Source organism: Xyrauchen texanus, chromosome 5 (genome assembly GCF_025860055.1).
Source record: "Xyrauchen texanus isolate HMW12.3.18 chromosome 5, RBS_HiC_50CHRs, whole genome shotgun sequence".
Classification (NCBI taxonomy): Eukaryota; Metazoa; Chordata; class Actinopteri; order Cypriniformes; family Catostomidae; genus Xyrauchen; species Xyrauchen texanus.
Window position 1 is genome coordinate 11,066,269 of NC_068280.1, and position 22,607 is coordinate 11,088,875.

The window sequence follows — 22,607 nt, forward strand, 5'->3', positions numbered from 1 at the left end:
AAAAGGCTTAGCTTCCTGGTGATCAAACCTGTGTTTCACTCACTGAAACTCTGAAGTGCATTGGTTCCCATGACAACGACTTGTCACGGGAAGTGCTCACTCCAGATAGCACGTGTTTCCTTCCGACGCCATTTTGTAAACAAACCAGCCTAGATGGCTAAGCTAACCCAACTTAGCAGCCCCTTAGCTTAGGCTAAGCTAACTAATAGCTTCAACAGTTAGCTGCTAGCATAATTTACATGAAGCCTTTATCTACAGCTTGTGTGCATGCAGAGTGAAGTGATCTAAACCATTTTCCTTTAACCCCATTTCTGGTTTCTGAATTTTCACTTTCTCTTTCCTTAACTTTAATTCTTCTCATCTAACTTCACCTGCACCTTTCAGGTGCATCCCTTACTGAACGCTGTTCAGCTAAATTTGCAGTTACTTTGTTAATTAAATCTAAAAACTTAATTACATGTAAACTGTTTAGATAGAGAATAATTTTTATAGTTAGTGGGAACTTTCAATGGCACGTTGACTAAACTTTATAGAGGGACAAACACATTGTGTGGTCTTGAACACGCAACAGCTGTGACCAACTATAGAATGATGTCCAAAGCAAATCTAATTGTTAATCATAAGTGCTATTGATTATTGCCAATACAAGGTTATTCTGCTATTTTAATCACTTCTTCAAGTCTTTTTATTTATTTTTACTAATAATAGAAGTCAGCTATTAATTTTCCCATTTAACCCTCTTGGTCTAGTGTGGTTTTATTTCCCCATAAAACTGCAAAAGTAACTAGCCATACTTTTCTTCTCGATTTTGTGTTTATTTGCAACAAGTTGCTTAAATTTTATGAGCCAGCTACACTAGTAATCTAGACGATTTCTACCGCATAATTTTGAGCACCACTAATAGACACAATCTAATAGGAAAGCTCTTTTCTTCCTCTTTCTTTCTCTTCTTCATGTGTTCAAAGATCAAGCCTGTTGTATGCTATCAGTAAGTGCTGATAAATAATTTGACCCAAAGAAACATCTTAAGTCATTTATTAAATCTAGGCTTACGCTCTTTTAGCAAAGCCACTCAGATCCACACAAATCTGAGCACCCTGCTATTTGCAGCTAAGATAGTAATAATCAGGAACACATTTCAATTGTTAACCACACCTAGCAAAACCTAGCTGTACATTATACACCTTGCTGTCTCACTTTGCCTTTAGCTCCAAATTCTGTTTGATCTTGCATTAGTCTCTTGCCCTTACTCTCACCAGAAGTGTGCCAAAATGTTGCAGATGCTTAGCCTAACTGCCCAGATGGCAGGCTAAAAGGACTGGCTAGGTGTTTTGAGGAACACCCTTTTATCCATGGCTGCTGACGACCTTCAGCAACAGAACAAAAAGCAACTGGAAAACGAGGGAAAAGAACTAATGACAGACGACTCAAACCAGAGGTATGAGCACAAATATCTGACTGAGGTTATCGTCCTGGCCCACAACCTCACAGGTTTGAAACAGGAGGTAAACAACCTCAAACGCCAGATCACTGAGTCCCAAACGGAGCTGACACATGCTAAAAACCGCATAGACCAGCTAGAGATGGAGGCTCAGGACAGACACAAGGACCCTGGCAGAAGGGAGTCACAGGAGGTAATCCACAGACTTCAAACGGCTCTGACAGCTGCTAAACAACAAGAGCAGCTGGAAAAGACAGCCAGAGAGCACCTGGAAAAGGTACTCTTTCACAAAGATTCACTGTTAAAAACAGCAAATTCTGAACTCTTGGACAAAGATGCCAGAATCATGGCCTGTGAAGGTCAACTGAATGTGTCCAGAGCTGGAGTTAAAGTGCTGACTCAGCAGCTGGACAACACCAAAGATGAACTTGACATGGTCCAACGAGAACTGAGACACTCTTACCTGCTGCAAAAGGAACCACAGCAGGAGAGACATCTCACTCCCCCACTTGCAATCAGCAGAGAAACCTCCCCCAGCCAAGCACAGATTTACAAAGGGAGGAGACAAACCCCTATGCTTAACACGTCATCGGACAGTTTCCTTAAAGCTTCTGCAGCCGCGGAAGGAAAAGGATTGATTCAGACGAATCTTGAAACGACACGTGTAGCGACACTCAAAGACCTCAACCGAATGGCCAGACATATCCCTGCATTTACACCAGAGCTTGCAGGAGACCATGACGTCCACGCTTACCTGCGAGACATTGACTTTCACCTGCAGTCTTTGATGAGTGTGAACCATCAAGATAGACTCCATCTGATCTGGATCACGTCCAGCCCAGAGTTGCGACGCTTTCTGGCTCGACAGCCAGAAAACATCCAGTCTAACTACCAGCAGCTGAAACAAGCCATCATAAGGGAATTCTCAGAGTCTAAAAACGGACTGATCGCTGCCCTAGACACCAAACAGGGTCGGCATGAAACTCCCTATGTTTACTACCACAGACTCAGACGAGCTTACTTCGGAGCTCGCAACAAACCTGGGATGGAGGAGGACACCAGCTTCAAGTGCCTTTTCCTCCAAAACCTCCATCCTATGGTAAGTCACCATTTAGGCATTATGGCCTGCCCCCACACAATGCCTATCCAACAACTGCGTGACCTGACACAGAAAGCCTTTAACAAACACAAGGCCTCACCCAGCGAACACCACAGGACGTCCCACAGCAGTCTACAACAACATCCTCCTGTACACCTTTCAAACAGGTGCCAAACAGAGGCTGCACAAAGACAGCTAGAAACGCCTGTTACTGAGTTACAAGAGCTGCTAGCACTAGCAAAAGAGCTCCTGGAACAGAACTCCCCTGAGGAGTACTGGGAAGAACAAACCTCTGACTCTTGCCCAACACCACTCAGGCAAGCTCAAGTCAGCACTGCTGCCAGAGCAGAGTAACACTGCAGACTTCAGACACCTGGTGACTAGGTGCCGAACCAAGGGCTGAACGGCCACCTGCTGCCCTTTTGCTACCAGTACTAGGTCAGTCTGGAACTCTCTCCACACTACACAATGCCCATAACCACTCCCTGCAGCCACAAACAAGCACCTGCCTCAAACAAACTGACTTCATAATGACAGGTGACACACTGTCAAGGCACCTGCTGCCTCTGCACCTGCTGCCTCTGCACCTGCTGCAGAGACCTGGATGTGGCTACTGTCTACATCACCCACCGTGGAACTACCACCTGCTACAAAACCCTCATGATTCACCTGCCATCCGCCATCGTGATGATTGTCGTCCGATGATGTCTCCAACAGGGACATCACCTGACGAAAAAGGGGGACTGTAAGGTATGGCAGAGGATCAGTGGCCTTAACAGATTCACGAACAAACAAGAACTTACTGTTAAAAACCCCCCTAATTACTGAAATAGCGCCAACCAGCCTCCACAAGCACAATAAATGTATTGACAAAGAGACAATGAACTATTGACAGAGAACCGCATGTGACATCCGCATGCTCACCACGTGCTTATCGTGTGGACAGGAAGGGGGAAACTTTGAACGTAAAAATGTGTGTGTGTGTGTGTTTTTCAGTTAAACACAGAACTGCATATTGCTAATGAAATACGTGTAATCCCTGTATGTTGTTTATTTCTGAGGTATATCAAACTCGTTAGAACTGTTTCGTTGTGTGTTTTAAACTCTGAGGCCTCATATTTAATAGCCTCAGTGTATATTCCCTTTCTAAGTGTACTAAATATACTTTTCTTGGTATCAAATTAAACCTTACGATTTGGCCTAGCTAAATTCGAATATAAGATCTTCAGTAGAATGATACTACGTTATGTTTTGCCATCTTTTGAGTCATTCAGCCCAAAATCTCTTACCGCCATAAACCCAGCCAGAAACATGCAAATGAGCCGTGACGGAACAAAGGAATCATTCTCCTGCCCAGAGTAATGGAGGCCTTTACGACCTCCAAAGGAATGTTCAGAGAAGTGCTGACCCTCCCTTCATTCTCTTACTGAGAAAGGGAAATGAACCCTGTTAATCCTATATATATATTCTATATATCCATGTGATAAATATTGACATGTATCTAATGTGCCATCTCACATTTTCCCTTAAATGTGCTTGATCTATGTTTTCTTGCAAACTAATGGGTTAATGTTTCAGACTTTGCATACTATGGTTAACCAAAATCATGTGTGTGGCATATTTGGTCTCTATAACTTGGTATTTTGAAGATCGAAATGACTGTGTACATGATATGTCGATAACAACAACATATTAGTATTAAAAGTATATTTCCTATTTTCTTTCTTGCACATGCAATGGGCAATTTTACAACAAAGAGCAATAAACCAAATTCCCGCCTGGAACCCAAACCCTTCTCATTGGTCGAGCCAATGAGAGGTGGGACCTGTTTCCCGAAGGTATAAAATTGCTGCGCCCACTTCCTCTCATCCTCTCTCTTATCTCTTCGCTCTGTTATGCTCCTCCGGCTTCCTGCCTTTCTGGTTCTCTGAGCCTCGTGCTCTCTCACTCTCTCGCTGAATGATGCCAAACTAAAGGCCCCAAGGACTCCCAAGCCCGTGCCAGGCTATGGCCTTGACTGCCCATTCACCAAGATCCTCTGACTCTCACTGGTTCTCTCTCTCATCAAGACAACATCAAAGATCAACTGGAGCCTCAACAAATTGCATCAGGACAGTTTAATTCAAATGGGACATGCAAGTATCAAACTTAGTCTCATTATTTGATACATTAAGTATCCTTAACCCCTTTCTAAAAAGGGCGTGTCAGAACTAATATGATGGTTTGCTCAGGCTGTTGATCTGCTGAACTTCAAACAATGCTATAACTTCTTAACTTCCTGTATTCTGCTTCAGCCCTCTTTCCCTTGGTAAACTGTATGAATGTATGTATATGTATGTTAGAGTAGTTTAAATGTTTAGTCTAGTTAATAAAGTCTTGTTCATGTCACATGTAAAGTTGTCTGTGTCTCAAGCTCATATCTAAAGTCACTAATCATAGATTTTGATTACTTGCTCTTAATACTTAGTAAGAAAGACATTTCCCTTGCCCCGGAAATGTACATTTCTATTAATTAATTAATTAATAACCAAAATTGAGTGTTCACGGGATGAACCGAGTATTTGGTTGTAATGTTAATGTAGCTACATCAAGTTAACCCGATTAACTGATCCAAATATTCATAATTGATTATAACAAGTTATGATTGATTATTAATATTTCATAGAGCTGATTCGCTACCTAATGGTGGAAGAATATAGAGCTGATTCGCTACACTTCATTCGACACAAAATCTCATTCCCTCCACCCTTCCCAACCTAGACGTTCCCCGTCTGTTGCTCACTCGACATTGTGTCAAATGAAGCGACACTAGGGGTCCCTATTCAATCACGCCATACGCTGAACCGTGTACATGAGCTGCTGATGCAGGTGCGGGCAGGCATTTGTGTGTCAAAGCAGCATGCCGCATTAGACTGCATTTACCCTTCCCCAACGCCCCATAAAAACGTCATACACTTTTTAGGTTCCCGGCATCCCCGAAGGGCCCCCTAGGGCCAGTGTAATGCGGTGTGCCAAGCATGGGAGTAGGCTGCGCTTTTTCTCTCTCTATGTTTCTCGCATAGAGTTAAAGTGGCTGGGGCGTTTTAACGCTATTACACGCATCAGGGAAGGTGTTCTCTTCCAACTCCTATTCATTCAGGGGGGAAAGACCCCACGGGGACCACATCCTGCCCAGCCTGATGTGAGGTTAAATGTGGCGAATACGTCACATGGGTTTTCAGGCTACATGTGGAAGTGGTGCGGTGGTAGATCCTACCTAGCAAGGGAGGAGTTGCTGCAAACACAGCTACCGGGGGACAGGGGGGACAGCCCAAGGGAGATGCGGTCTGCCGGCAGGGGAATACACACAGGGGTATTAATCCATGAAGGTCATAACTGTGTAGCACCTATTCCAGTACAGATTAATTAGTACCTGTAGTGGGTCTGGTCGGGAATTCCTCTGCTGAATTTGCGGACCAGAGGGCTAGTGAGGAGGACATCCAGGGAGCGCGAGTTTATTGGAAACTCCTGGGATAAAGAGCGCACAAGATCGCCTCAGTGGTGCTATGTGCAAGCACCACCAAAACCTGGTCAGACATTCCATATCCCCGAGTTCTACTTGCTTGGAACTGAGAGAATACGAGACAAAACCGACTCAACCTACGATTGTAGAATCTCATAAAGGTATTTGGTGTTGCCCAGCCCGCTGCTCTGCAGATGTCTGCTAGGGAGGTGCCATTGTCCAGTGCCCACGAGGATGCCACACTTCTCATGGAGTGTGTTTGAAACCGCAAGGGGGCGGGCATGGTCTGGGACTGATAGGCCAAAGCTATGGCGTCGATGACCCAGTGGGCTAGCCTCTGTTTGGAGACAGCATTACCTTTCCACTGTCCACCAAAGAAGAAAAACAGCTGCTCAGAACATCTAAAGCTTTGCATGCGGTCCACATAGGTATGCAAAGCACGCACCGGAAACGGCAACAAAAAGGCTGGGTCTGCCTCCTCCAGGGGCAGTACTTGCAGGTTCACTACCTGGTCCATGAAGGGGGTCATAAGAACCTTGGGCACATTGCCTGGTCGAGGTCTTAGGAAGACATGGGTGTCTGCCGGACCAAACTCCAGGCAAGTGTCGCTGACAGAGAAGGCTTGCAGGTCCCCAACCCTCTTGATGGAAGCAAGCACGATCAGGAGGGCCGTCTTCAAGGAGAGGGCTCTGAGCTCAACTGATTCTAGTCGTTCGAAGGGGGGTCTCTGGAGGCCTGAAAGGACCATGAAGAGATCCCATGAGAGAACAGGCATGGCCTGGGAGGGTTCAGCATCCAGGCACATCTAAGGAACCTGATGATCAGGTCGTGCTTCCCTAAGGACTTACCGTCCACTGTTTCATGGTGAGCCGATATTTTCTCCTATTCCAGCTTAAGAGAGACCAATATAAGTAAGCCGTTCATAGGTTAAAGCTGAAGAATGTAACTTTTTCAGAGTTAAAATACTTTCTTTTATCCCAGCTTAATATGCAGAGACAGCTGTACTGTAAGTAAGCTATTCATAGTCAAATTTTCTCTAAAACAGTAAACACTGTATCTCTGTGTCACTATAAAATTCCTGTGTTTTTTTTTAGTGACCCACATGGATCCGCCCCAATAATGTTTACTAAACTAATTATGTGAGTTAGGGATGGGATTATCTAATAGTTTCAACAACAGCAGACAAGGGGCATATTCTGAAAGCTTTTTTAAAAATAATTCCCTTCAGTGGAGCTAGTGTCACAGAAACCTCATGCTTCAGCTTTAATTACCCCGAAAATTGTTAACACTGTGGTACTTTCAGAACATTGTTCTGTTTGATTGATTATCCTGAGCAGCTCATAGACCTTTATTAAAGACTGAGATGATGCGTTTCCCCTTTCCCCTGTTTCGGAAGGAAATTTGTACTTTAATACACCAAAGTGGCATTTAACTGATCACAAAGTATAGTCAGGACATTACTAATATAAAAAAACAGCAGCATTACTATTGAAAAAAGGCATTTTTGATCTAGACAGGCCCCATTTCCAGCAGCCATCACTCCAACACCTTATCCTTGTGTAATCATGCTAAATTGCTAATTTGTTACTAGACCATTATATCAAACACAGTTTAACGCTTGTTTCGTTAAATGAAGCTTAACATTGTCTTTGTGTTTGTTTTTGAGTTGCCACATATGCAGTAGACTGGCATGACTTAAGGTCTATATTTGGTAAAAAATGAAACAGCTTTCTCTAGAAACTAATCAGTCAAACATTGTTTTGAGGATTGACACTTGAAATTGCCAAAAAATTTAAGATTTCATACAAAGGTGTACACTACAGTCTTCAAAGACAAAAGACAACTGACTCTAACAAGGACAGAAAGAGATGTGGAAGTCCAGATGTACAACTAAACAAGAGGATAAGTACATCAGATTCTCTAGTTTGAGAAATAGACACCTCACATGTACTCAGCTGACAGCTTCATTGAATTCTACCTGCTCAACAAAAATGTCACGTATAACAGTAAAGAGAAAACTCAGGGGTGCAGACCTTATAGGAAGAATTGGAAAGAAAAAGTGCCCAACAAGACATCCACATCTATGGCAAGTTCAACATGAAGCATGGGGTGAAATGTCACCAGAGTATCTGACAAACTGGCAGCTAGAATGCCAAGGATCAGCAAAGCTGTGATTGCTGCATGTGGAAGAATTTTTAATGAGAACTCTTTGATGTAGGATTTGTGGATGTTTTTTTCCAAATTGTAATCGAAATTTTTCACGGTAATAATGTTCTGACTACACATTGTGATCACTTGAATGCAACTATGGTGCATAAAAGTACCAACTTCTTTCCATAAGAGCAAAATTTTTTCATTATTCAAAAATGTTGGCTGCCAGAGTGTATATATATATATATATATATATGGGCCATTCTACGGAATTGGTTCAATGTCAGAGTTGGAAACATCTTTTGGAAACAAATTTGTATGTATGCAAATTGTATAATATCCAAGGTATACATTTCAAGTAATTGTGCCACAATATTTAGTTTGCCATGACTGAATCAGACTGTCAACATTTTATGTTAATAAAAATAACTAACTATGTTGCACATATGCAGCCAGCACATATAGCAGATGTACATCTGACAGTAAATATCTGATAGGAACACCTAGGTCTTGAGGACAGTGCAAGTGAGAAGATGTATGCAGATAGATTTTTCTACCTAATACCTTTCAGTTTTACTTTCACAGAATGTCTATTATAATAGATAGCGGGATTATTTTAGTGTACAAAAACGGTCACACATAACAATGTCAAATAGTATGGATTCCATCTATAGCCTAATATTACAGTAAATCAAGGAACACATTTAACCTTCATTCCACTCTTTCGTGTTTTATTTGTTCAAATTCAGTTTATAACTAACTTCCTAACTTATTGTCCATTTCTACATCTCAGATGTATAACATATGAACAATGTCACCAACATTTTGCTTTTAATTTATTCAGATAAATATTCAGAACCACTAAAATTGAGTGTGTGTGTATTGTATGTGTTTATGTCTGTGAGTGTGTATGTGTGTGTCTGTGAGTGTGTAAGTGTAGGTGTGTGTGTGTGTCTGTGAGTGTAAGTGTGTGTGTGAGAGAGCGAGAGAGAGAGAGAGAGAGAGTGTTTACATAAACTTGTACGTGTGCTTGCATAAGGGACGGATTATGACTTGCAAAGGTCCTGGGGCCAATTATCTGTCAGTGTGTTCGTTGTTCATGGTCAAAGTTGTTGAGCAGGGGGTCCGGTCAGTAATCCCGCACTGCCATGCATAAAACAATTAATTTCAGGATTCTTTTTTCCTTACTTCTCAGGAGTCTATTCAACAGTTTAACTTTTCACATACTGCTTTGAACACTGCTGGGTTGTTTTCGACATGCAATTGTGTGTGTGTGTGTGTGTGTGTGTGTGTGTGTGTGTGTTTATATGGTTTACGAGGACAATTGTTTAGGTTATAAACTGTTAATTACAAGTGTATTATTCTATAAATGTAGTTTATGAGGACTGTGAGGGACCGCACAGTCAAGGAATAAGGGCCGTAACAAACTGTTTCCCAAAATAATCTTTTAATTAATCAGACCAAAATAATTCAAATAGAAACAAAAAAACAAAGTCCAGATAACCCAAATCCAGGCAAATAAAAGAGGTCAACAGAACAAAATTAAACTCCAATAACAGAATATGAGAGAACTGAACTGACCTCTTGAATAAAACAACTGGGACACATTTATACAAACGGACTAGTCCACATGAACACACAAGGGGAAACCAAAAACACAAACTTCAAATACAAATAACAAAATTCATAACCAGGCCAGTTAAAGAATCAGAATAAAATGAAAAACATATCTTGAAGAAATAAACAAATATCAATTAAGAAAACCAACAAATTAGAAACGAAAATCCACAACACATCCACCCCATTTCCCCACAGTCAATCTGCTTGTTGGTAGCGGCAAGTGGAACTAAAGCAGCGGTCGAAGTGCCATGCCGGTCCTTAAAACACTCGGACCAGGAACGCGGAAACTCCACCACTATTCACAGCCAACAGCTCCAGCCATCCACTCCTCAGCACCACAGCGGTAACTTAAACTCAGAAAATGCAATATTAATAAAAGTATAAACCGTACACCATAAACTAGAATGTGTGCACTCCAACTAGTCAATGATGCACTAGAACTTAAATAACTAAATATAATTACCATAATACCTGCGATATGAATACAGGCCCTTAAGAGAATGAACATAAGCTCAAAAATGTGCCGGATAAATTAGAGCCAGCATGTACATGTGTATGTGCGCGTGTGTGTGGTATGTATGTGTGCATGTGTAACATTACCGCTCATTGATGTGTGGCTGCCTCGTGGGCCATCACATACTCCCCCTTCACACATGTCACTGGCACAGCGGGAAAGATAGTCTGCCGTTAGGTTCTCTTTGCCAGGGACATGTTGGATGGAGAAGCGAAAGGGCTGCATGGCCAGGTACCAACGGGTTATTCGACTGTTGGTATCTTTCATTTTTGGAGCCACTGCAGAGCCTTGTGGTCGGTTTCCAGAACAAATTCCCTTCCCAAGAGGTAATATTTCAGGGAGTCCAACGCCCACTTCACAGCTGAGACATTCCTTTTCCACAATGGAATAACGGACTTCTCTGGGAAAGAGTTTGCGACTGAGGAAAGCAATGGGATGTCGGGCATCAGGAGGACCCTGCAACAATACTGCTCCTAGGCCTCTATCAGAAGCGCCTGTCTGAAGAATAAAAGGTTGGTTAAAATCAGCATTATGCAATAAAGGGTTCCTGCTCAAGGCAGTTCGAAGGTCTTTGAATGCCGCTTCTGCTTCTTTCGGTCCAGCGAACCTGATTCGGACACTTTGAACCCACCATATCGGTCAACACTGCAGCTCTACTAGAAAAGTTGGGGATAAATTTGTTGTAAAATCCAGCCATGCCCAGGAATGATCGCAGTTCCTTTCGTGTCCGTGGCTGAGGGCACGTTTCAATGGCCCGGACCTTTCCCACCTGCGGCCTGATCACTCCACCACCAATTACAAATCCCAGATACTCAGTCTCAGTCTTTGCAATGGCACACTTTTGTGGGTTAACCGTCAAACCAGCTCTCTGGAGACGTTGCAGAACCAGCTGGATGTGTTTCAGATGTTGCTCCCACGTGTTGCTGTAAATCACAATGTCATCCAGATAAGCAGCGGTAAAGGTTAATCCTCGTAATACTTGGTCCATGAGTCTTTGAAAACTGGCGGGTGCCCCGTGTAATCCAAAAGGAAGGACCTTGAAATGGAACAAACCCAATGGGGTCTTGAAAGCAGTGAGCTCCCGGGACTCACAAGTCAGAGGGATCTGCCAATAGCCTTTTGAAAGGTCGATGGTCGTCAGAAACTGTGAGTTACCCAGGCGGTCGATAAGGTCACCTATACGTGGAGTGGGATAGGCATCAAATTTTGTCACAGAATTGAGGTAATGGAAGTCTATACAGAATCTTATGGTACCATCCTTTTTGGAACCAGGACCACAGGATGGCACCATTCGCTTCTGGATGGCTCGATGATCCCCAGCCTCAGCATCAAATCGACTTCCTTCTTTAGGGACTCTTGGAGACGCTCGGGGACCCTGTAGCTCATTCTCCTTACAACCGCATCAGGCTTCAACACAATGTTATGTTGTATTAAAGTTGTGAATCCAGGATATTCTGAGAAAACCCCAGCTAGATCAAGGGCCCTCACCTCATGCTGACACTGTGGGGACAAATGATGCAGACTGACATCTCCTAGAGCAGGCTGGGGTAAGTATTGGTCATCCAATTCCTCTTCTTCCTCCACCTGCCTAATCATCAAGATTTGTACAGTCGGATCAGGGCGGGGACCCATTGCTTAAGGAGATTAATATGCAAAATTCGGGTCGACCCATCTTTGCCCAACGTTGAAATTTCATAGGTGGTAGGCCCAAGTTTCCTTCGGACTTCAAACGGGCCTTGCCATTTGGCCAACAACTTACTTTCTTTACTGGGTAGCATCACCAGGACCTTCTGACCTGGTTCAAAACTTCGCCCCGAGCAGACTGATCGTACCATGTTTTCTGGCGCGTTTGTGCCTCAGCCAGGTGAGATTGGGCCAATGAAGCCATCTTTCCCAAGCGCTCTCGCATCTGTACCACATAGGACACAACGTTCATCGGTTCATCCCTTGTCTGGTCCCCGTCCCATATTTCTCGAAGCAAAGCCAGAGGACCCCTTACCTCGTGTCCATATAGGAGTTCAAAAGGGGAAAAAACAGTAGATGATTGTGGCACCTCTCTATAGGCAAAGAGAAGGTAGGGAAGCCATTGGTCCCAATCTTTACCTGAATCACAGACAAACTTGCGAAGCATCTGTTTAAGTGTCTGGTTAAATCGTTCTGTAAGCCCATCCGTCTGGGGGTGGTAAGGGGTTGTTCTCAAACTTTTAATACCCAGCAGCTTGTATACCTGGTTCAAAAGGGTGGACATGAAGTTAGTCCCCTGATCTGTCAAGATCTCACAAGGAAATCCAACTCTGGAGAACAATTGCACAAGACAAGTCGCCACATATTTTGCTTTGATGGACTTTAATGGGAACACTTCTGGATACCTTGTAGCATAGTCTGTTACAACCAGCATAAATCGGTTACCTGCGCAACTTCTTTCCACAGGCCCGACCACATCCATTCCCAGTCTTTCAAATGGAGTGCCAATGATTGGAAGTGGCTGAAGAGGAACCTAACAAGGGCCATGTGCAGAGACTTTTTGACATTCTGGGCAACTTCTACAATACTGGGTTACCTCTGATTTCAGGCCGGGCCAATGAAAGTATTTCCTAATCCTAGCAAGGGTTTTACATTTCCCCAGGTGGCCAGCCCAGGGAATCGAATGGCCCAGGATAAGAATCACTTTACGGACACACTGCGGTACCACCAGCTGTGTCACCAACCCAAGTCGACGGTAGAGTATCCCCTGTTGAAGAAAGTATCTTTCCTTTGTGAGGTCACCATCAATATCCTTCTCTACATCCTCTTCCTTTACCTTTCCCAAGTAAGGGACAAGACTGGCATCATCCTGTTGTAACTGAGCGATGTTATTGGGCAGCTTAAATTCAGAGGAAAAGTTAGAGAGGGAGTCATCTGGCATTTTAACAGCATTATACTTTATTTTTTCCAACCTTTTCTGTCGATCGAGATTTCCTGGGCTTAACGGAGTCAACGATTTCCTCTTCATTATTAAAGAAAGGTAGGGCACGAAGCAACTGTTCCCCTTCTTCCTCTTTGCTTGCTTTAGCCCGGGTGACAACCATACTACATAAAGGTACGGGCTGCAACAAATCACAGAGCACGGGCAAGTCATGACCCAAGACCACAGGAAACGGCAAGTTGTCCGCTACGCCCACATCCAGGAGATAAGCTTGTCCTCTCACCTTGATATACACATCTGCCGTAGGAAGCAGTTTTTCATCACCGTGAACACAGCTGAATAGCTTTCCTGTCGCTGAAGTTAAGTAGGGCAGGTAGTATATATCTGTGATGTACCAGCGTCTGATCACTCCCAGTGTCTACCAGGGCCTGCAACTCCTTTCCATTCACCTCCACCGTTATCATCTGTGGTGACCACTTAGCTTTTCCTGGTGGCCCCGTACCACCCCTGGGCACATAACAAAGGTGAGTAGTCTTGACTGTATTTTTAGGACACATTGGTTTCGTATGGCCTTCCTGACCACACAAATAGCAGATTGGCACTCTTTTGTGACTCTTGAGAGAGGTTGCAAATGCAGGTTCTCCTCCAGCAGGCTTACCGGCACTGGAAAAACTTCTCTGGCTTTGCTGGGGAAGGTTTAATCTGCGGTCATCTCTGCTGGTTTTCCAAGCCCATGATTGATTCCTCTTACGTGCAGCCACGAACACATCCGCCAGGGTTGCAGCTTGTGCGGCAGTTTTAGGATCATGTTCCCGCAGCCAAACCTGGAGCTCAGGAGAAAGCATTCTTAGATATTGCTCAAGAATTATAATTTCACCAACTTCCTCAACCGACTTAGCTTTTGGTTGGATCCACTTCCCATAAAGTTCCTTTAACCGCACATATAATTCTTTGGGACTCTCAAGGGGTTCAACATCCAGAGAACGAAACTGTTGTCTATACGCTTCCTGGTTGATGTCATATTTTCTTAAGATGACGGACTTAACTTCCTCATAGTCAAGAGAATCATCCACATCCATATGTACATAAGCCGCTCTGGCCTTACCTGTCAAGAGAGGAATTAAACGGAAGGCCCAATCCTCCTTCGGCCACCGGCAAACAGCTGCAAGTCTCTCAAAGGTAATTAAATAATGTTCAATGTCATCAGCTTCCGATAACTTCTCAAGTCTTAGCTCTTTAAACTGATACTGACCTGCAGCACGAATTTCTGAACGATCCTTCTGACAGGTAGTAGACTGAGACAGCAGGCGGCTAGGGACAGCTTCCTCATCATCAGGACCTTCCAAGGGGTCTCCAGCCATCAGCAGTGGATTGGGAGTTGGAGTCGTACGAGCCTGCACCTCCAGCTGCAACAGACCAAACTGGTGTTGAAGGACTTTAAAGCGACGCTCCTGCTGAGAATACTCTTGAGTCCTGTGAGCTTCTTGGGCATCCATCTTCGCCATATGAGCTCGAAACAAACCAGTCAAGTCTGCAAGTGTGGGCTCTCGGCTTCCAGGCTCCATATCCTCCACCTCACTCACTTTCTGTACTGCTCCATCTTCCCCAGCTCTTGGAACACTTCCTCAGGTTGCTCTGTTGGAGAAGTCTTTGGGGCTGCCTTCCTTCCCGGTTCATGGCACATGGAGTTTAAGTGGACAAATTTTTATTTATTTATTTTTTTTTTTTTTTTGGAGAAACTAGGCCCGACTGGCTTATCCCACCGCTGCCACCACTTGTGAGGGACCGCACAGTCAAGGAATAAGGGCCAGTAACAAACTGTTTCCCAAAATAATCTTTTAATTAATCAGACCAAAATAATTCAAATAGAAACAAAAAACAAAGTCCAGATAACCCAAATCCAGGCAAATAAAAGAGGTCAACAGAACAAAATTAAACTCCAATAACAGAATATGAGAGAACTGAACTGACCTCTTGAATAAAACAACTGGGACACATTTATACAAACGGACTAGTCCACATGAACACACAAGGGGAAACCAAAAACACAAACTTCAAATACAAATAACAAAATTCATAACCAGGCCAGTTAAAGAATCAGAATAAAATGAAAAACATATCTTGAAGAAATAAACAAATATCAATTAAGAAAACCAACAAATTAGAAACGAAAATCCACAACACATCCACCCCATTTCCCCACAGTCAATCTGCTTGTTGGTAGCGGCAAGTGGAACTAAAGCAGCGGTCGAAGTGCCATGCCGGTCCTTAAAACACTCGGACCAGGAACGCGGAAACTCCACCACTATTCACAGCCAACAGCTCCAGCCATCCACTCCTCAGCACCACAGCGGTAACTTAAACTCAGAAAATGCAATATTAATAAAAGTATAAACCGTACACCATAAACTAGAATGTGTGCACTCCAACTAGTCAATGATGCACTAGAACTTAAATAACTAAATATAATTACCATAATACCTGCGATATGAATACAGGCCCTTAAGAGAATGAACATAAGCTCAAAAATGTGCCGGATAAATTAGAGCCAGCATGTACATGTGTATGTGCGCGTGTGTGTGGTATGTATGTGTGCATGTGTAACATTACCGCTCATTGATGTGTGGCTGCCTCGTGGGCCATCACAAGGACATTTCTAGTGTCCCCATAATTTAAATAGCTTAAAAAACATATTAAACAATGTTTTATTGAAAATTTAAAAATGCAGAAAGTTTTTTGTGAGGGTTAGGTTTAGGGGATAGAATCTATAGTTTGTACAGTATAAAAGTCATTATGTCTATGGAAAGTCCTCATAATGATAGGTAGACCAACATGCAGCCTTGTTGAACACTGTGGGAGACACCAACACATTTTCTTATAATAGAGACACGTTTGTATTTTCTAAGCAACCCGTTTGTGAAAGCTCTTCTGATTTTTTTTTTTTTATCTTTATAACTTGCATACTTGTATTTTTCCTGTATTTGGTGCATATGAGTGTTGGGAAAAAGAAGGGTCTTTCTGTCTTGGTTAAGAAGTTTGTGATTCTGTACATCCATCTGAGTCTTCGATCTTGGAGAACATTTTGACTGGTCTGATGTCAACTTATGCCTTAACATTTGACACCACTTTCTATATTTTTATTCCATCTTCTGCATTTTTTTATCTTCTGTTCAAACTTTTGACATTTTCTATAGTTACATGTTTTTGCTCTTTTTATCCTTTTTTTCCCCAGTGTGTAAGTGCACTTGTGTCTGATCACCCTCACTGTTAGTGCTAGGTGGTGTGGAAAACCATCAAAATGTCTCCACCTCTTTTTGTCTTTTTACCATCATCCTGTGTTTTTGCTGTCTTTTCCTCCATGGATTTCTGATGGCTTTGCTCCCTGTCAGATAATTCACTGATACTCTTCAACTTCCTTCTTCCCTTCGTTTTTTCTTTCTTTCTCTTTATTTTCTTAAGTATTCCTGGTGCTTCACTGGGTTATCCCTCAACCTTTCTCTGTATTCTCTCAGTCTCTCTGCTCTAGTTTTTCCATTTTGTTTAGGCATGTTTGTGCTTTATGTCATTCTCACTGTTAAGTAACCCATAGAAATTAACATTACTGACAACAACCTAACAACCCTTCGCTAGTATCGCGGACTGCACCCTTAAGTAAGTGTTATATTTCATCTGGATTATAATCACATTACAGAATTGTAACTCACATACTAAAACACTACTAAAATATACTAAAATACTAATGATTTGCATAACTATACAACAATTTTGTTTATTTCCCAAATAAAGGATTAAATGTTCTCTTTTGTCACTACCAAAACAACAATGTCACAACAGAAACTTCACCACAGGTTTCAGTCGTGACGGTTTTGGTAGTGACAATTTTCGATACCTTTGAGCCTAGCTCAAAGATGCTAATCAGCACATGTTTAGCTAGCACGGTTCTGAACAGTTGTACACACATACAAACTAAATTATATGCAATAACACCCAAAAAAGTTTGGTTAGTTTGGTTTGGAATTGACGTTCCTTAAAGTTACACACAGATTTTCAGACTTTTGAACACATTTACCTTAAAATGATGGGAACGACTACCGTCCCGTCGCACTCACACCCATCATCATGAAGTGCTTCGAGAGGCTCGTAAGACTTTTAAGACCCAGCTGCCCCCCTCACTAGACCCACTGCAGTTTGCATATTGTCCAAACCGTTCAACAGACGACACCATCGCCACCACCCTCCATCTGGCCCTCATCCACCTAGATAAAAAGGACTCATACGTTCGAATGCTGTTCATAGATTTCAGCTCAGCATTCAATACAATAATTCCTCAGCACCTGATTGGAAAGCTGAACCTGCTGGGCCTGGACACCTCCCTCTGCAACTGGATCCTGGACTTCCTGACTGGGAGACCTCAGTCAGTCCGGATCGGGAACAGTATCTCCACCACCACTACACTGAGCTCTGGGGCCCTCCAGGGCTGCTCTCAGTCCACTGCTGTTCACTCTGCTGACTCACGACTGTGCAGCAATGCACAGCTCGAACCACATCATTAAGTTCACTGATGACATGACCGTGGTGGTTCTCGTCAGCAAGAATGACGAGTCAGCATACAGAGAGGAGGTGCAGCGGCTAACGGACTGGTGTAGAGCCAACAACCTGTCTCTGAATGTGGACAAAACAAAAGAGATGGTTGTTGACTTTAAGAGAGCACAGAGTGACTGCTCTCCGCTGAACATCGACGGCTCCTATGTGGAGATCGTCAAGAGCACCAAATTCCTTGGTGTTCACCTGGTGGAGAACCTCACCTGGTCCCTCAACACCAGCTCTATTACCAAGAAAACCCAGCAGCATCTCTACTTTCTTCGAAGGCTGAGGAAAGCACATCTCCCACCCCCCATCCTCACTACATTCTATAGAGGGACTATTGAGAGCATCCTGAGCAGCTGCATCACTGCCTGTTTTGGGACTTGCACCGTTTCGGACCGCAAAGCCCTGCAGAGGATAGTGAAGACAGCTGAGAAGATCATCGGGGTCTCTCTTCCCTCCATCATAGACATTTACAAAAAACACTGCATCCGCAAAGCAACCAGTATTGTGGATGACCCCACACACCCCTCACACAAACTCTTCACCCTCCTGCCATCTGGCAAGAGGTAACGAAGCATTTGGGCCCTCACGGCCAGACTGTGTAACAGCTTCTTCCCCCAAGCCATCAGACTCCTCAATACTCAGTGACTGGACTGACACACACGTGTCCTGAGTTGCACTTTAATTATTGTACTTTATACCTGGCTGCTACCTTAATAACTGCTATGTGCATAGAACACTCATCTCATAGTATGTTATGTTTACATTTGGCATTTGACAGTACGGAGCAGCATCTGATGGTCGGAGCAGCACTGTCTCTCACTGTGCCCATTGTCCTGTTAATTTTTTGTAATTTATTGTACTGTCCCGTACTTTTTGCACACGTTTGCACGTGCACTTTATATAGGTATGTTATTTAGTCTGTGTATTCTCATGTGGTTCTGTGTTTGTCCTATGTTGTTTTATGTAGCACCATGGTCCTGGAGGAACGTTGTCTCTTTTCACTGTGTACTGTACTAACTGTATATGGTTGAACGACAATAAAAACCACTTGACTTGACTTGGAACTATCTACTCACAATGTAGCTATGAGAACGAGGGACACAAGAATTTTTCATGATACAAAAATATAGAGGTGTGGTTAAAATCAGTCTCAGTCTCAAACACACACTGTTTCGGTAGTGACATGAAAATGCGGGACACCCAAAACAATTTTTTAAAAGAAAATATAAAACAATAATTCTTATTGAGTTTTAAAAACAAAATTTTTGAAATTTAGGGGACAGCCACCTCCCAGTTGAAAGTACCAAATAAATTATGATTTTATATATATTAAGCTTACTGATATTTTAAATATTATTGTGGTTTTCAATAGATAATAGAAGGATCTTAGTAAACATCTAAGATTTGAATCCTTAAATGCTTTTTAAATGTGTTTTTTGGTTGTGGGACAGCCAATTCTGGCTATGTGTATATATATATATATATATATATATATATATATATATATATATATATATATATATATATATATATATGTACCCTCACAAAAAATCTAGAGATCTGTCAAACTTACCTCTAACTTACCACAAATGTGTCGCAATTTGACACTCATTATTTTCAAATGCAGATGAGCTTGTCATTCGCCACAAATGTTTGCCAGAAGTTTGCCACTTTTCAAAAGTAGTGGTGCACCTGCAGCAAACCTTTGGCAACAACTGACAATTTGCCCCAAGTTTGCCTCATAGCTCTTTTGCATGTGATCAGTGGCAAATTTGCCATGAACTGTCGAGTTTTGTAAGGGCATGCTTTGTGTACTTCCATGGAATTATTTAAGGTAGTTATGAAATTAAAAGACAGTTACTACAGCTGCAATTATGTCTCTAATACAGCTGCTAAAGGAGTGACAGTCAGTATGGCATATTTCACTCTTCTGACTGTCATAATCCAACACTTTCTATTTGTTTCCTCTTGAGAAAAGACATGGAAATGTGTAGGTTGTTTTAGTGGATTTATAAAAAAATGTTTTTGCTGTTGGAGCAAACAATATATTTGCTGTGGTCTTCCATTCACTGCTATAGAAGTTTACCTTGCAATAGTTTACTGTACTTTGAATAAGGTCTAGTGTCCCAAAAAATGGCATGTTTGCAAAATACATTGACAGTTTTGACCAATGGCAGATGGTGGGAATTTCTGGGAAACCTACTATGGTGGCATTGAAATGACTCAATTCATACTGAACTTGCCTCTCCCTTAAGGCCGGCAAAACGTCTTCACATGTTTCGATGCTGGCACTCTAGGGGTGGGTATACTGTCCAGATAATATGATGAGAGCCAAGAGATTCTGTAAATGTGAGGGCCAGACCACACTTTTACCTACAAAACAACACAATGTCATATCACAGCAAGTGTCAATCAAAAGCAGATTGTGGCAGCGGGGGTGTGGTCAAGCATCCGTCGGGAAAGAGCGAGCTGTAAGGGTGCATACACCTGAGCCAAATTATGACTAACACCTGTCTCTAATTGTAGTGAGACTGGGGAGAGCGGCATAAAAGGACCACGCTAGTGCCAGATAGAGAGAGAGACTGGGTCGAGAGCCTTACTTTGAAGCTGATATATTATTGTGAATCTGATGTGTTTATTTGATTACATGCCTGTGAAGCTGTTGAGTTATTGTGAAGCTGTAAACCAGAGAAGTGGTTAATTAAAAGTTCTCTACCTGTGTTTTGAAGAAACCATCTCCTGGTGTCCTTCTTTGTTACACAGATAAACACAAAAACCCTGTCAAACAGATTCACAAAGTGAGCATAACAGATCAGAAAAACAAAAATAGCCCTAGAATGTCAGCAATAAGATGATTATAGCAACTATTTTGTAGAAGGGGAGCTGAACGGCAGGGTTGTGTTTTAGTTAGAAATGGCAAAAGAAAAAAATGTGTTATGCCTGGCGTTAGGACTTACTTAAGGCACTAACAATATCTGACAGCTGTTTTGTGTGCGGTGGGGGGAGTTTTGTATTTCATCACTCTCGCTGCCCATCGCAATACCTGTGTGGAGGACATCAAAGAGCACAAAAGAATGTGTTTGAAGGAGAAGAAGAAGAAGAAGAAGAAGAAGAAAAAACTAACCTCAGGGGCTTTTGTGAAGTTGCTGTCTGCTAAACTGATAAGGATTGCTAAACTGATATGCTTTAAGGTGTGCCCTAAAAGGATGGTTTAATTGGATGGACGACTGGCAGCAAAGCAACATGAGAGCTACAAGGTCATTGCAAACAGCAGTCTTGTCAGAAAGGGCACTGATACAACTCAATGATTGTGATTTTAAAAAGATTGGGAGAAAGAGAAATGGGAGAGACCAAGATGAGAGGAGAGACAAGAAATCTATGACAACCATGAACAAGAGTTCTTTTAGTAGTGGACTGACACGTTTAGATTAGCAACTGGCTTACCTGGTTTTTTAACTCAAACAGCATACATTCCATATGTGGCCCTTTTCATATATTAACAACCAAAAAGCTGACAAAGAATGGACAGCCATCTATTTCCAAGAATGTCATTTATTTAAATACTGTTCTGAGCAACATATTTTTGAGAAATATGAAGCCCAACATAAGAATCAGTTTTTTACTTAAAGGAGTAAGCCATGAAAGGCTGTGCATTAATGGAACTGTACCACGGGTAAGTGGTCTGACAAGAAGAATGCCTGAAACATCTTAAACTATCATAAAATAACTTGTTGTATCAATTATACAGTAATAATTGAGATAAAGTAAGGTTTTGTCGTAATAGCAAACAATGTACGCTCACGTGTGCAATTGTAGGCTCTTACAGTGCTTTATAGTCAGAACTATTTGTTGTTAAATGAGTGATCTAAAACAGCCCAAAACAAGGTCAAAAGGTGACATGTTAGATGTCACATAAAAGTGTAACATTAAAAAATTGCTTTTCTTTCAAAAAAACAATTTGCATTCAACTGTAGCAGGTGGATCTCAGCCTGTTTGATGTTGCTGAACAACTAGAACACATTTGAAGTCAAATCTCAAACCATAAGCACATATGTCATTAGAAGCTTCTCACATCTTTCTATATATTGTTTTCTATACAACGTTTTTACTTTGACTGGTCTGCTTTGATAAATAGCAGATCCACTCTTATAAACCACATTGTGATAAAGCACATCAGAATCCCTAGAGAAAACTGTGTATCACATTAAACTTTAAAACGAATTAATACAAATCATGACAGAGCCCATAAAATAATGTGCCGCCTGTAATTAAGATAACAAGGTGCCAATTTCATTGAATTCATAATGATGGCTGGAATTTCCCTGATTTTATTTTTTTATTTATTTTTATCCTCATTAACTGTGCCATTTTTAGTGCAACCAAGACCTAACACCAAACTGCAAGATTTGTTACATTAGTTAACACCTATCACACTCAATAGGAAAAATAAATAAGGAAAAAGTGGAAATAGAGGAACTGTCAGACTATAAAATCAAAGAGATAAAGAAAAATACAAAAAAATAAACATTTCCTAAAAGAAATACCAGAGCTGTCAAAGAAGCAAAGAGTTTTAGGCTTTGGTTCTGCATAAAATAAATGTTGCATCAGGATCACTGTTGTCATGACACTAAATATAATTTTGTTTTCAGTTGGCTGCATACAAGATTCAGCAATTGTGCACAGTAAAGGTGGCAATAAACGGGTTAAATATTAGCAAAAATACAAGATTAATCACAATCCAATATGCAATATCCAATACGTGATCCAATATACTGTATAAGGGGT

General features: G+C 42.0%; 1 protein-coding gene across 1 annotated transcript in view; it reads left to right on the top strand.

The window, feature by feature from the left end:
• The first annotated feature begins 1,337 nt into the window (after positions 1–1,337).
• The window catches only part of LOC127643739 (uncharacterized), a 445,020-nt gene continuing 423,750 nt past the window's right edge, over positions 1,338–22,607 (top strand). Inside the window, exon 1 of the mRNA XM_052126595.1 lies at positions 1,338–3,077. Coding sequence (XP_051982555.1) covers positions 1,353–2,894 — 1,542 coding nt within the window. The 5' untranslated portion in view covers positions 1,338–1,352 and the 3' untranslated portion in view covers positions 2,895–3,077. The remainder of the gene's footprint in view (positions 3,078–22,607) is intronic.